Raw genomic sequence first — 14,975 nt, 5'->3', positions numbered from 1 at the left:
CAACAGAAGGGGCTATTGAATAAATTAACCTTTGATACACAGCAGCACATTAGAACAGCATGCCCTGTATCTGCCATCCTTGAACACCTGTATCTGTTTACAAATGCAAAATTCAAATACAAAATGTAAGAGGGGACAGGCAGAGAACCACACTGGACCTGACAATCCTGGCAAGAGGCTGAACTTAAAATGCAAGGAAACTTGGCAAAAAGAAGGAATTTAGGCCACAAAGGCACCATGGAAATGAGCAGGAGCTGATGGTGCTCTCAGGGCATGAAGGCAGGTCTTCCTTGTCAGTGGGCAAACCCAGATTACCCCAGAGGTAAAGTCAGGAATTGTGGAGAGAAGGGAAGGGCTCTACTCTTCTAAACACAAAGTGACATGCACTAAATCATACTGACAGTTTTCATAAATTACATTTTAGAATGTTTGGTGCTAAAAAGGACTACAATAATGTTCCAAGAAACCAGAATTTTAGAACAAATTATTTTTAATAAGCAACACCAGCCATGGGTGTGTGCTGTCCATTCCCCACATGACCTGACCTCTTCAGCTGAGGTGTTTGCTCTTGCCTCCAACATCCTGCACGTGGCAAACCTCCACTGCAGCCCCCAGCTGCTGCAGCTCACTCAGCCACAGCATCTGCTTGGGAGACAGGCGGTCGTGGGGGCCCTTCACCTCCACCAGCTGCAAGGAAAGGGCAGGGTTAGAAATGTCCCTGGAGAAACTGGGAAGTCATTAGCTCCCACAGAAGAAGTATTTTTTTTTTTTAGAGCTATTAGTTGCAACAAAAATAATAGAGATTTTAGCACAATGGAAGGTGCAGTGGGTGCTAAATTATTACCCTGTATTTCAAAATTTAAGAGAGTGAAATTATATATAGTAAATATCCACCAAAACACAGACAGAAGCTCTGTGAATTAAGATATCTCATACTGAAAAATCAATTGTCTGCACCCTCACTTGTTCCAACTGATAGTGACAGCAAACTTATTCAGGTGTTCTAGAAAAATAATTTCTGCTATTCAGCTCTGTATCATAAACACATAACAAGTTGTTCCAACGGATGAGATGTCCAATAGTCTTCAAGTAGCTGTTCCACTACCATGCAAGGCACCATCCGTGCCTGTTTACTCAGTTTCTGTAGCAGACACAGACACAGTCGTTGTAGACTCAAATAGTCCAGATTTTCTCTAACCGGTGCCAGCAGAACTCCTTCCTAACAATGTGTGGCTGATTGGTGACAGGTGCTTTACATTATAATCCATCAAACATCTTTTCTACACCAACCTGTAGATGGTTGCTGCTCCCTATGCCCATTAATCAGCAGATAATCACCCACTGCTCCGCGGGGGCAGGGCAGCCGAGCTGCGCATCTGCCTCCACCGCCACAGGAAACCACAATTCGCGTGGGCAGAGTGCGAGGTTTTACAGGAGGGAAGGCACCGAGCGCTGAGCGTTTCCGTGCTCCCCACGCACCTTGAAGTGCTGGCTGTGCGAGCGCCACACCAGCAGGTCGGGCAGCCCCCCCCGGCAGTGCCGCAGGTCCCGGGAAAGCCGCCGCAAAACGCCGCTCAGGAACGCTCCTCCCAGGCAAGAGACCAGGCTCTGCAACACAAGGTTTGCTGCGGGGTTGGGCTTGGTTTTCATGTCCTGCAGAACCATTTCTGAACCCTCGCAAGAACACTGGAGGAATTGGCTCAGCTATTTGTTTAGTCTGGTGTAACAAGAAATGTAAGTAGATGTTTTTTACGTCGATTTCTCTGCGGTATTCCCAGCTAGTGTTGCAGGAAAAGCGGCCATATGAGAAAATTGTAACACTACCTTTAGGGGCAGGGACTTCAGCGCGATAACCCCTAATCCCAACTCCTCCCTCCCACCACTCTCCATCTGCCGTGGCTCAGTGCCTCAATACAACCTGTGAGCACACAAGGGCCATGTGTAATTGAATGTCAAGACTAATTGGAGTGCCCATGCTGGACAATAGTTACTTACCTGGACTTGCTGGAGGGAAACAAAACGTCCCCAGTTAACCAGGGCTGCTGCTTTTCCCTCCTGAGTGGTCCAGACATCAGCAACCAGCTTAGCCAGAGTCTCTGAGGAAGCTGTGTGAATCTGCTGGAGTCTGGCCTCGATGACAGCCCTCCTGTTCTCATAGAAGCTGTCAGTGTATAAATCCAGAGGGAATGTCTGGATGAAAAGGTAAATACAGGTGTCAGGAACTGCCACCACAGCAGCTACTCCCAGAATGACAATGTCCTACTTCATTTTTTTGTTAAGTTCAAAGTCACTCAAACACTGAGCTGATTTATCTTGAACGTGCCCATTCAGCTTTGACCCTGCTGAACAGGCAGGGCCAGAGACACACCAGCTTTTCAAAAGCACATGCAGAGGGCTTAGGAAACAGCCTTACACAAACAGCTGCTACACATAATCCCACAAAATACAGCCTAGAAATGACAGAGAGATCAGGTGTGAGCTGTCAGCTCATTGTTGATGCCTGAGGATCAGGATAGCTTTGCTCTGCATTAATAAGGACAAGAGGAGCTATTTGTATGAATTCCATTTCTCAGCTTTGTATGGCCTTTGGAGTTACAGCTGTCCCTCCTGCCCTACTCATGAGCCTGGTGGTTTTAAGCTCAGCCACAAGGACTTCTGCTTCAGGTGGTGAAGACAAATAAACCCACATGTTCACCTGAAATCATTCAGCTTAGGGTGTTACAGGGAGCTGTTGGAGAGGGCTGTCTAATGTTGTTTGTTTGCTCCTTTCTTTGTCAAAAAGGAGGGATGATTCCAAAAAAATGGTGGGGTGGTGGGGGTGTTAACAAACCTGAGTTTAAAAACAAGACTATTGAAAAGAAACAGATTTATTTTTTATAATGGAATGTGTCATCTTCTAACAAGAGGAACTAGGCTGGAGCACAGCAGTGTTTCTCCACTGGCTATCAAGGGCACCTTGCCCAGAGAGCTCAGCTACAGGACACAGCATTTAAGCAGACAAATCCCACCCTCTCTGACTGTGAAACCAGCCTGACACAGCAACTGCTTACTGAGGAGGTCTTTGTTAGAAAACCAAATATAACAAATAATAAAATGAAGGAAGCACCAAGATCTGTCTGGAAAGTCCCTTAGAATAAAATGTTAATCTAATCCCAAATAAGATTTTAAAATGGTTACTGAGTCTACAGCAACAGGGAAATAAATTAACTAATGAAAACCTTTCAAATTACCTGATAGGAAGTTCTGAACACGTCAGGTATGTCATCCATGAAAATGATATCCCACATTAGAATCCCATACAGTGTAATAAACGTTGAGCCTTCCCCATGAATACCTGAATGGCAGAATTTAATAAAAATGGAAACATTAGTTTCTACAGCAATGTCATATGAAGAGGTACTGAACCATCACAACCCCCACTTTTGCTGCAACAGTATTATCAATAAAATAAAACTATATTAAAATATATATTTTATAGAAAAATACAAATTTTATCTTTAAAAATAATCTGCCTACCTTTCTCAATTTTACTTTTTTCCTGTAAAACAGACCTATATATTCTTACTAGCTGATGGTTTTTCATAGCTCCTAAATTGTAAAAATACATGAAAAGCTACTAATAGAGCCTTTTAAAAAAAAACCCTGCAGTGTTATGCTATTGGTATATACTGTTTTCATGGTCATCTAGTACCAAAAATCAGTGCAGGTTTAAATTTCCTTAGTGACACTCCCTTAGATGATAATGCTGTTTTACCCTTAGCTGTTCAATGGTAAGGAAGGCAAAGTAAGCTATTTTCTTTGCAGATGAAGAGAAAACACTGGGGTTTTTCCCAATACATTTCAAAACCATCCTTAGTAACTAAAGGCAGCAAATCATTGAAGGCCAGGAAGCAGGTCAGGTTGAAAACACAGAGCACTTTGGTAAGGAAGTGATGTATTAGAGGTGGGAAGGAAAACAGAATCAGCCTAAAATCTGGTCTAAATCAGCTAAAACTGGTCTATTAACTAAACTGATTAGTAAATAGTTTCTTTATTTACTCCCACAGTGATTTTACTGCAAAATATCCCCAAAGCAACAGGACTGTTACCCTGATCAAAACCATTCCTCCTGTAATGAGTTAATGCCAGTTCCTCAACTGAGCACATGATTGTGGATCCCCTGCAGTCTTCACCTCCTTCTCCATCACCAACATCCTCCAAGAGAAACACAGATTTTCCCATTCCTGTCTGAGGACACATCTTTCCACTGATTGTAACCTGAACATATTAAAACATTTTGTTACTTTCCAGCATCACATTTTAAAAGCTTTAGCCCAAAATCCCCCCCCTTCAGTTTTCTTAAAATCAGAAGTAGATTTTTTTCCAAAAATCAGCTGAATAAAACTTAACCCATCACTCCTGTGCAATCACCCTGTTCAGTTTTTATAAACCCTTGTTTTTAAGAAAACAAATATCTAGCAAAAACTCCAGGCAGATGGGAATGTAGATTTTGTATATGCAAGACCAGGAGCAAAACCACAGAAAACTAAGACAGACTCTGGGCTGAGACAAAGAAGGACTGCAGGGAGACATGGCATGAGGAGAAAGTGAGAGAGAAAGTGAGGCTTTGCTCTGATTTTGCCCAGACAGAATTATCTTTACAATGGTATGGTAAATATGGGGGGGGGGGGGGGTTAATTAATTCAAATATGATGCAAGTGTCCCACACTGAATATTTGCATAACACATATTCAGAATGCATAACTTCCAAAGGTTCCTAAAAGAGCAGTGGCATTTTTTTAGCCATTAATCTAATGATGACAACATGCTAAGGTTGCCATTACTTCTTCTAGCACACATTGCTTGGCCTGCAGCCACCAGAGGCAATGCCTTGAATTGATCAGAATCAGCCAGAAAGGCTCTGAGGGCATTACTGATAAATTAGTGGAGTTTATGGCTGATCACACCCATAACAAATACAAAGCAATGCAAATTAGATCAGTGTACAGCTGACTAACTTCAGATAAGAAGCTGACAGAGCTAGCAGTATTTGATGACAAGGGGCTTTTGTTTTATCAGCGCATTAGCATTCTTTTCCTGCACCGCACCGTCAGAGGCTGGCGCACAGCACCAAGTCTCCCAGCTTGCTTTCCCTAGTGAGAAGAGAGCTCGGGAGCTGCTGCTCCCCTCTTACGTGTGTGACATGGTGCACGGTGAGCAGGGGCAGGCCGTGCAGCTGGCCCTGCAGCTGCTGGCAGCTGGGCGAGTCCCGGAGGCGCAGGGCGCGCTGGCACAGCGACAGGCGGTGCCCGGAGCGCACGGCGGGGTCGGACAGTCCCCTCCGGATGCAGCCGACAGCCTGCAGAGCAAGGGACACACAGGCACTCGGGACAGCTCTGCACGCCTCTTGATGACTGATGGGGTGAAGTTCAAATCAACAAGTAACTTTTTGCACAGGGAGGCTTCAGGATTCAAATTTATACTATTCCCCTCGATTTCTACTCATCAGTATAAGATTAAGGAAGTGGATTCATTTTCTTGGTTGAAACTGATCTTAGTATTCTTAACAAAATCTACATTTTTAGGAGACTCCACTCCACTGTTCTTTCCACAAGAAAGACTTAAAAAAATGTTTTCAGAGGATTGCCTGCAGTGTTTCCAGCTTTCCAGCAGCAGTTGTGAAGATACCTTCTTAGTGTTTTTCAAGTGCTGATGTAAATTGAGAGCCAGCCGATCCCACCATCTCCCTCTGCTGTCTGCACAATACACGTCCTGGGCCAGGAGGCTCTGCAGCTGCTGCACTGCTTCCTGTAGCAACGGGATTGTAGCTCATTACAAAAACAAGCTCAAGTTAGCTTGTCACTTTCCCTTCTAACTAATGAATATTACAGAAACTTTGTCTCTGGACAATGCAAACCTACTTTTTTACTCCACTACCCAAATATACCCATTTCAGATCCATATGTGTATCATAAAAACTTTAGAATAGAAGCATTTTTATGTAAATTTAAAGGTTAGCTGCCGAATATACAGTATTTTTTATTCTTTCTGTATCCCTTATTGTTTATGAAAAGTATCTTAAGCATTACATTTTGCTTTTTGCAGAGGTGGAGTCTTTTTCAAAACAATCTGATTAACATGCAAATCAGAGGCCTTTGGAGATGTGAGTTCTCTAAGGAAGAGGCAAGGATTTCTAGAAGACTTCTCTTCCAAGATTTTTCTTATTTAAAAGAATAGCCAAATCTAACACAGCTATCTTTAAATAATGAAACAAGCATATCTCAGCAATAGTTTTATGGTGTATTACATATGGTAGATCTTCAAAGCATAAGCAGAAATCAAAACAATTTAACTTTCTAAAGGAGCACAAAAAAGGGCTCTTTTCCCTTAAAAGTAACCTGTTACTAGAACTGTAGCAAGTCCTGGCAAACATTACCACCACTTTCCAGTCACATCAGAAATGAATATTGATTTACAATTCTATTCACTTCACCACTTTACCTTATACTTGTGAAGCCTCTGCAGAATTTCAACTCCTTGAGAAAGGATTCTTGTGTACACCCAGCCAACTGTGAAACGTCGCAGGTAATCAGGTAAAATTCTGTGATAGCTGAAAAATAAAAGCAGTTCAGATCAATTCCATTATGCCAGTTTTACTAAGAATACTTATATCTAAAGCATTTACCAAATTAAATGCCTTATATATTCAATTTGATCTGAAATGAGTACCCCAGCTGCAAAGTCAAGAACCCAAAGGTAAGGCAATAATTTAGCTTAGAGAGCAGGTACAAGCTGCACTTGCACAGCATATTTTAGTTTCAACACCAGTAGAATTATCAGTTAATCAATTTTACAACAGACACAAAACAGTAACTTACTACATCATATTTTGTTACCAACTAATTCCCATAACACAGCAGTTTAACTTCAGAAACAAAGCTGGACAAAAGAAAAAGTCTTCCTGCCATAAAAGAATACTAACATAGGCACCTCTGTGTTTCAGGACAAATGTTTTGAATGTTTTATTAAAATCAAAATAGATTTTTCTACTTTCTTCAGTGTAAAATGGAACAGACCTCCACATTAACATCTAGGAATATTATTTTAAATCAGTTGCCATGGAATTGAATATAATGCCAAACATAAGGCTTTAACTTGTGGTGTATCATTAAGCCAGAAAACAAAATAAAAGAAAAACTGATGAACAACACTTCAAACCCAATACATGTCAGCTCTCAGATATCCCATAACATTTCCTGAGCAACACCCACTTGGAAATCTAAAGACATGAACAACCCAGCATGTTTTCCCATAACATTTGCAACATCCTTTTGTTCACAGTCAATTTTAATTTCTGCTTATTGCCATTTGTTTGAAAGCCATCAGAAAAAGAGCTATGACAAGGGAAAAATAAGGCTCTTGTTCTCCTGCATGGTGCACAGAACAGAACTGTTTTAGTGCTATGTCTATGCCTACCAACTCTTGCCCATGATTTTATAAAAAAAAGGTATTTTCACTTTGTAACTTAAAAGCTAAGCAATTAGGAAGTTCCAAGCTTTCAAGAACATTGAAGTCTCTTGCTTTATCAGATTTAAATAACATCTCTAGCTGATAAACCTCTCTCCAAAGGAAAAGCACCCAAGGTAAGATAATACACTCAGCAGTTCCCAGTTCACTACCTCAAAGAGGGGTGATCCTTCAGTTCACTCCAGGTTTCCTTAGCACACAAATAGAGATGATGAGCTTCTTCCCAGTTCCCATTTACCATAGAGGTGGCTATATCATTTAACAGATGAACAGCAGTTGCATATCTGTGGTAAAAAAACTACAACTTTATTACACTTAAAAAGCATCTATATCTGAAAGAAATAAATTCTTTCCCTTCCAGTCTCCAAAGACATTGAACCATCCAAAGACATGCAGCCATCTTTATTCCCAACCTTGAAGAATTAGCAGAGTTTAAACTAGCAGGGCACATTATGTTTAAATTTACTTAACAATAGAGAATATAGTTTTTGTTTAGCTCAGAATCAGCACAGCAAATGAAGAAACAGCTTTCATCACATGATCATGAAGCAAATAAATAAGCTATTTTGTTTCAAAGTGCAAGCCACTGTGAATTACAAGCCCTAGCTCGATACAAAAATGTACTTAAAATGATTGCAAAATTAACACTTCTACTTATTTACATCTGCAGCTCTACATTGGAATTCTTATCTGCCTGCACAAGTCTTGCAGTAAAGCTTTTCTAGAAATGAAGAGAGTTGCCAAAGCTCTCCCTACCTGATGAGATCCTCTCTGTCCTGGAAGATCTGTGTTTTCCTGTTTACTGTGTAGCTGGGGAACACCATATGCCCCATGTTTGCCCTAAGGATTGTGGAGAGCAGGCCTTGCCCAGCTTCTTCCTCCTCCAGTGACTCAGGCAGTGAAAACAGCAGCAGGATTCTGGAAAAGACAGCCCGAGTGCCTTTGCAGACCCTGACACACTTTCCAGCCAGGTTCTTCACCCTGGAAGGACAAATAAAAATATTATAACATGGTTTTTACCATGACTTGTAAAAACTAAAATATACTGAATGAAGTATGAGAACAATTTTTTTTCAAGCCAATTAATGCATAAACTTGATTTTCCTTGAAAGAAGCAGAGAGACTATGCAGTTTAGTATTTACCCTTCCCTTTGACTCACTGTGAATTGAAATGTAATGCCACCATTTTATCAATAAATTTACTAAATGCATTCCTCTCTTGACAAGACATCTAGATTTTAGTCATTTGAAGCACAACATCCATTCACCTGCAAAATGCAGCTGTAAACATTTACCTTTTTAAAATCACTGTCCCAATACCAGCCTGACTCCTGCTGAAGATTGAACGCTGCTTTGACAACTTCAGAAAATCATCCACAAGTTGCTGTTTCTGACCATTTGGGTTTGGCAAGTGAAAGACTTTTGCCAGTGTTCTTAGCTCAGGGGCTGAAAGTAAATCCAGCCCTTCACACAGATCTTCCAATTCAGACTCTAAAAGTAAAATTATCCACATATTTTCATTGTGTTATACACATAGACTCAAGCAAAGCTCAGAGTACATTCATACAACCTAGCACTAACCTAACAATTTTGATTTGATGCCCAAAAGATAGGCTGGAAAAAAAAAATAAATATAAAAAATTATAAAACCCAATAGACTGGGGTTTATAATAGATTATATAGGTATAAAAGTTATGATTTGGGTTATATTGATATCAGGTTATATAGATACATTGGTCATATTATATTATATTGGAAATATATAGGTTACATTGATATCCTATAATTCAAGTTATATAAGGATCTTGTAATTTTGATTTAAGTTATATAGGCATCAGGTTCTTAAAAAATGTATTAACAAATACAATCTGGTTCATCCTGAAATTCTTCTGCACCTTCTTCTGGACCTTTTCACAGGTCTACTTTGAAGGAATGGAATAACCAGGAAAAAAACCACCCTCTACAATGCCAAAACAACTGCAAAGATTTAAAAATTCTGTTGAATTATAAAAGAAATGCTGTCCAGAAAAACTGGTGTTCTCCATTATCTATTTGGCACTATTTGTATTTTCACTAGACCACTCATCTACCTGAAGCTTTTATTCTGTTCCTCTATTCTCTTTTCTAGGCACAGACAAGCATGTGGTGCATTGATCTCTAACCTGCCACAACTTCAGATTTTATTAGTAGCATTTTAAAGGTTTATTAATGCTGGCCTTACCTGTTTGTAGAAATCTGGCCTCAGCCAGTTCTTCAATGATTGGTGACAAATCCATGCTTATCTCCTCATACTCTATTTTGTTCACCTTCAACCAGTTCAGCTTGCGTTGAAAAAGTCTCACATACAACTTCTGTCCACCAACTGCAAATTTTATTTAAAGTAGGGAAGGACAAAAAGAAGAGTAAATTCTAAACTAAGTACTTAGATGTAAGAAAAATTACTTTGATGTAAGTACTCTCTAAAATACATTTTAAATCTCCCCGTGTTCTACAAGCAGACTTGGTGAAATACTAGTCTTACCTTTCCAAGTAATTAATAAGTTTATTATCTTTTATTTATCTTCTTTAAGTTTTGTAGATGGAAAAGTATTGCAACACATTTTCTAAGTAATGTACATTACTAAAATGCATTTTGACATGCTTATCCTTCAATAAATATTTAGTTTTATAGACAAAGAACTTCATTTTCAACCCTGCATTCTGTGTTGTTTTGCTTTCTTACACAGTCATTCAATACCCAAACATTTCATGCTAGGGAACAAAAGAAGCTGCAGTCTGACAGAATAATGGCAGATAAACAATTCTCCTGTTCTTATCAAACTTTTTCAGCCTTTTCTTTAGCAGAATCTTTCCAGGATCAGTTCATGGGGAGAACTACATTCAGACATATAAGCTTGTCATTTCTCCGTGGGTTTATAATTTCTTTAAAGTCTGTCTCCAGTTTTTATCATTCTGGAGAAAGGAAAAAGGACATTCTTTCCCCAGACCATGGAACTGACCAAACTAGTGCTGCAATGATAATTTCATAGTAAGCCTCATAAACTTTCACTGAGTGAGAGAAAACTCACTGAAGAATGGTAGATGTTTCAGCAGAAAATAATTAAATACTGGAAAATACCTATATTCAAGCAACTTCATAGTACTAAGGAGGTGTGTGGGCTTTTTTGTGTTATGAAAACTGAAAGACAACACTTGGGTAGAAACTTCTCATGTGGGACAGATAACTCATCTACCTGAACTTTTAAAGTATCCTGCCTGGTATTTCTTGAAGGCAATGACATTCATCTGGCAATTGTCCAGGATTTGTTATCTATGACTTAGTGCTATCCTTCACTTCTCACAGCTCAGCTGCAGCACCTTTCCTACCCTGCAAAGAGAGATTATTTCATCTGTCACCTCACATCCAGTGCAGACATGGATTTATGAGAACCACTTTGCAGTAATTCTTTCTGTATTCCCAACTCACATGAGAGAGGAATGCTGAAATTACACTACTGAAAGAGAAACAAGTTATTTAATCTAACAGAATAAGCTCCTGTTACTGATCAGTGTTTTTCACATCCAGGGAACAGAGTGTGGAAATGGGGAAGGTGTATCCTGAACATCTCTTTTAGTGTTTGTCAAAGTAGGCAATGCCTGCATACACTACTGGCCTAACTGTGAGTTCATTCCTGGATCTTTGCATGTGATTGATGTGCATCTGCTGCTTGCCCCAGAGAGTCAGTAATGAGACTTTTGTTGCTTTCTTTTTTTATATATCCCCCTTTAACTACATCAAGATAAACAAGGCATTACCAAGCTCCAAAATGTCCCTACTGTAATATTCTTATGGTCTGGAGTGCATCAATGGGCTCTCCAGACACATCCCCCTGCCCAGGTTTGGCTGCTTGTGTCCATGGCCCAGCTCAGATCCAAGGATTCAAGCCAGGCTGCTGGGAGGGCTGTGTGAGGCTGTCTCCCCCCATTCTGTCAGAAGCAGTACCTAAGAACATTACAAGAGTTTATTTACAAAAAGCCACTGAGGGGTACATCTCCTCAGAAAAAGGAGCTTCTTCCCTTAAATTGATCAAGTTAAATTGTCAATTGATACAGCACCTCTCATATAAAACTATGTAACAATGCTCTCTACAAGAGGGAATATGGAAATGTATTTTTTTAAAAAAAAGATACCTGATAATTTGTAGAACTTGGTTATAATGTTCAAATCTTGTTCATTAAATAGTCTGACATCATCTTCATTCTTCAACACTGCTCTCAGCACTACTAAAAAATTCTGGAGGTAGTATGGGTGATCAGGAGAGCTGGGCACAGAGAGGACCTCATCTATTTTAGCTAGAATGTCCACAGTGGAATCCTCAGACTCGGCCTTTTCCACAGTTTCTAACAAAGTATGGTTCATGTCATTCTTAAAGTCTTCAAGAACTTCCACAGGAAGTACCTCTGCCTCATCCCTGCTAATGCAATTTTCTGTCCCACAGTTCACTTCTGTCTTTGAAGAAGGAGTAATCTCAGTGAGAGGCTGAATCTCCACTTCCAAACTACTGGTCAGCTCTGCTGAAGTATGGATGGCCTGAGATGTTTCAAATTTATCAAGACTAAGTATCCCACCTTCAGACCTGCTTTCTGCTCTGGTGCTCCTTGTACCAGATGGGAACCTTTTGTCATTACTGTTAGCAGCCAGTAAAGGTACTTGAACCATATCCACAGGATCTTCTCGATTACATTTGTTTATTTCATTTTGAAATTCAGGTTCCCTCTTGAAAAAATGCTGTTCCTGGTGCTCTCTCTGAGAAGGCTGATTTTCTTTCTGAGAACTCTGCCCAGCATCAGCCTCATCACCATCACCATCATCCAGAGCTGCAGCACTTCCACAGGCACTGTGAACAGCTGGAGGGGAAGAGTTGATCTCTTCATACAGGACCTGTTTTCCTCCCTGTAGACAACGTCTTCTGGACAGTTTTGAAGACAAGCTTCCCAAAGAGACTGTTCTCACTGTTTGAGCCTGGGATTCATTGCTAGCACTAAAGACTGAACCACTACTGCTAAAATAAGGACTAGTCAGTTGTGCAGCACTCCCTCCTGCTTTCAATAAATTACTTTTGGAAGGGCTTGTTTCTAAGTTTAAGAGGTTTTTTGAAAAATATGAGCTGGAATTATTGCTTGGATTTGCAGCTGAGGGTCCTTTATTCCTAATCAGTGTATCATCAGTGGCAGCAATCTCACTATGGTTTCTCTGACATATTTCATCAATGTGCTTATTTATTCCATATCTTGGCACCAACTGCCCACACATAGGACAGTTAATTTTGGTAGGGGGGACATTGTTAAAAAAAGAAGTAATAGAGGATGATGCCGAAGGCGTAGATGGTGTTCCTGTAACTTCTGCTTTTCTTGTTGCTTCTTTTCTCTTCTTATTTTTACTGAGTGACAGACTTATTTGGGATCTTTTGATTCCTGAAGATCTACCTTCTGCCATTACAAAACTTCACAGACAACTCCTTTCAGGTCATATTCCTTTATTTTGTAATATTTAAAAAAACTTTTCTTGGCTTTTCCTTTTCCATCTGTAATCCTCTGACATTCCTTGAAAAAAAAAATACATTGAATGAGTGGTCTTCTAAGGTACCAGATGCAACCAAGATGAACAGAAGACAAGTGGAGAAATCAAGCAATCCTTAACTTACAACGCTGCTGTCCTTTAGCTTGCATTACTAGGCAGGGAAGCACAGCACAGGCAAGCTGAGCACTGCAGCTATCTTTATTAAACGCCTTAATAAATGGAAAACCAATCTAAGTGTTCTTGCTCGCTGCTGACAGATGGTTTTTGGTGCCAAGCAGGGGGTGCAGGGGCTCAGGAGCTGCCGAGGCTCCGCTGTACAGGCACCATGAAAACTAATCTCAGAAAACTAAGATTTTAGTTATCTTGCTGAAAATAATTAAAAGTTAGAAGTTAGAAAGCAGCAGTTATCTGAAACTTAAATAATTGATTGTCTGTCATTGTATGTTTGCTCATCTTGCGCTTAGAATGGGAAAAGATGAAACTAGCGAGCAGATCCAAAGGAAAATAAACAATGCAACCAGAAACCCATTCTTTGGGAAACTGGACTATCCCCAGGAATCATTTGTATTGTCACTGATAAAAGGTCAAGAGTTTAGGGTGAGGAAAACTCGCCTTACTTTCTCCTTTTAAGACCCCTCCCCACAAAAACGACCCCAGACAATTTAAGAAGTCAATCAATGCTTAATAGCTATTCAAGCTAATTACCAATGGAAGCGGGGGAATGGGAGGGGCTGTTATTATGAATATGTATTTGTTTAAAATCACTCCCTACCTCTAAATTGTTAGAGTCCTTTGTCCATCACAGCTGAGTATCGCTATTACACCAATACTCTTATTTTGGTACATAAGTACCCGAGCGATTCCCGGCGCTGCCATCCCGCCCCGCTGCAGCCACAGCCGCTGTGACCCCCGAGGAACGGAGCCCGGCCGGAGCCCCCCACACCCCCAGACCCCCACAGCCCCAGACCCCCACAGCCCCCCACAGCCCCCCACAGCCCCCCACAGCCCCCCACAGCCTCCCCGGTCCCCACGCACCGGCTCCGCGCCGTTCCGGGGCCGAGCGGGGCCAGGCCGCGCCCTGAGGGCCGGGCCGCGCCGCCAGGCCTGAGCAATGCAGCGCCGATGGCACTGCGCGGCTGCGGCAAACACATGAACTTCCATGGAAAAACGCTGAGGCCCGCAGAAACACCAACTGGAGGTTTCTTGTGTTGGTGGTAAGGTTTTTTGGGAAAGAGGAAATAGTGAAATATTTTCACTTTGAGGTTAGTTGTTTGTATGGGCTCTGCGAACGGTGATTCCTCTGGCTGATAATAACAAACATGAAAGGATCTCTCCCCTGTCAGTGCAGGGAGGGGCAGGCGCTGCTCGGTGAGCGGGCCAAGGGCACAAAAAGGGACACACGAGCTCGGCCTGAGCACCAACAGCCTGTGCAGCTGTGACTGAGCACTCAGAGACTGATTTCCACAACAATCCTGTGCCGTGTGCTTGGCATGTGCTTGGCATGTGCTTGGGATGTGCTTGGGATGTGCCTGGAATGTGCTTGGCATGTGCTTGGAATGTGCTTGGAATGTGCTTGGCATGTGCTTGGGATGTGCTTGGGATGTGCCTGGGATGTGCTTGGAATGTGCTTGGCATGTGCTTGGGATGTGCTTGGCATGTGCTTGGAATGTGCTTGGGATGTGCTTGGGATGTGCCTGGAATGTGCTTGGAATGTGCTTGGCATGTGCTTGGGATGTGCTTGGGATGTGCTTGGGATGTGCTTGGGATGTGCTTGGGATGTGCTTGGAATGTGCTTGGGATGTGCTTGGGATGTGCTTGGCATGTGCTTGGCATGTGCTTGGAATGTGCTTGGGATGTGCTTGGCATGTGCTTGGCATGTGCTTGGCATGTGCTTGGCATGTGCTTGGCA

General features: G+C 41.5%; 1 protein-coding gene across 2 annotated transcripts; it reads right to left on the bottom strand.

Annotated features, from left to right (window-relative positions):
• Positions 1-466: 466 nt before the first annotated feature.
• Positions 467-13,089, bottom strand: FAN1 (FANCD2 and FANCI associated nuclease 1). 2 transcript variants are annotated; one of them, XM_079318225.1, is made up of 13 exons: positions 11,677-13,089; positions 9,728-9,868; positions 8,802-8,997; positions 8,263-8,487; positions 7,659-7,790; positions 6,481-6,589; positions 5,668-5,787; positions 5,174-5,338; positions 4,089-4,257; positions 3,231-3,334; positions 1,996-2,190; positions 1,480-1,608; positions 470-687 (listed from the first exon to the last, which is right to left on the bottom strand). In XM_079318225.1, exons 1-13 carry the CDS (start codon positions 12,980-12,982, stop codon positions 550-552), a joined length of 3,129 nt encoding a protein of 1,042 aa, XP_079174351.1. In that variant the 5' UTR covers positions 12,983-13,089; the 3' UTR covers positions 470-549. The 2 variants fall into 2 exon arrangements, with proteins under 2 accessions (XP_079174352.1, XP_079174351.1); XM_079318226.1 differs by lacking the exon at positions 5,174-5,338 and having other exon boundaries at positions 467-687; positions 11,677-12,992.
• Between the last annotated feature and the right edge of the window lie 1,886 nt (positions 13,090-14,975).

The sequence above is a fragment of the Erithacus rubecula genome (genome assembly GCF_903797595.1).
Source record: "Erithacus rubecula genome assembly, chromosome: 14".
In the NCBI taxonomy this organism is placed as follows: domain Eukaryota; kingdom Metazoa; phylum Chordata; class Aves; order Passeriformes; family Muscicapidae; genus Erithacus; species Erithacus rubecula.
Note: the sequence above shows the minus strand (reverse complement) of the source record. Positions and strands in the feature narration are given on the sequence as shown.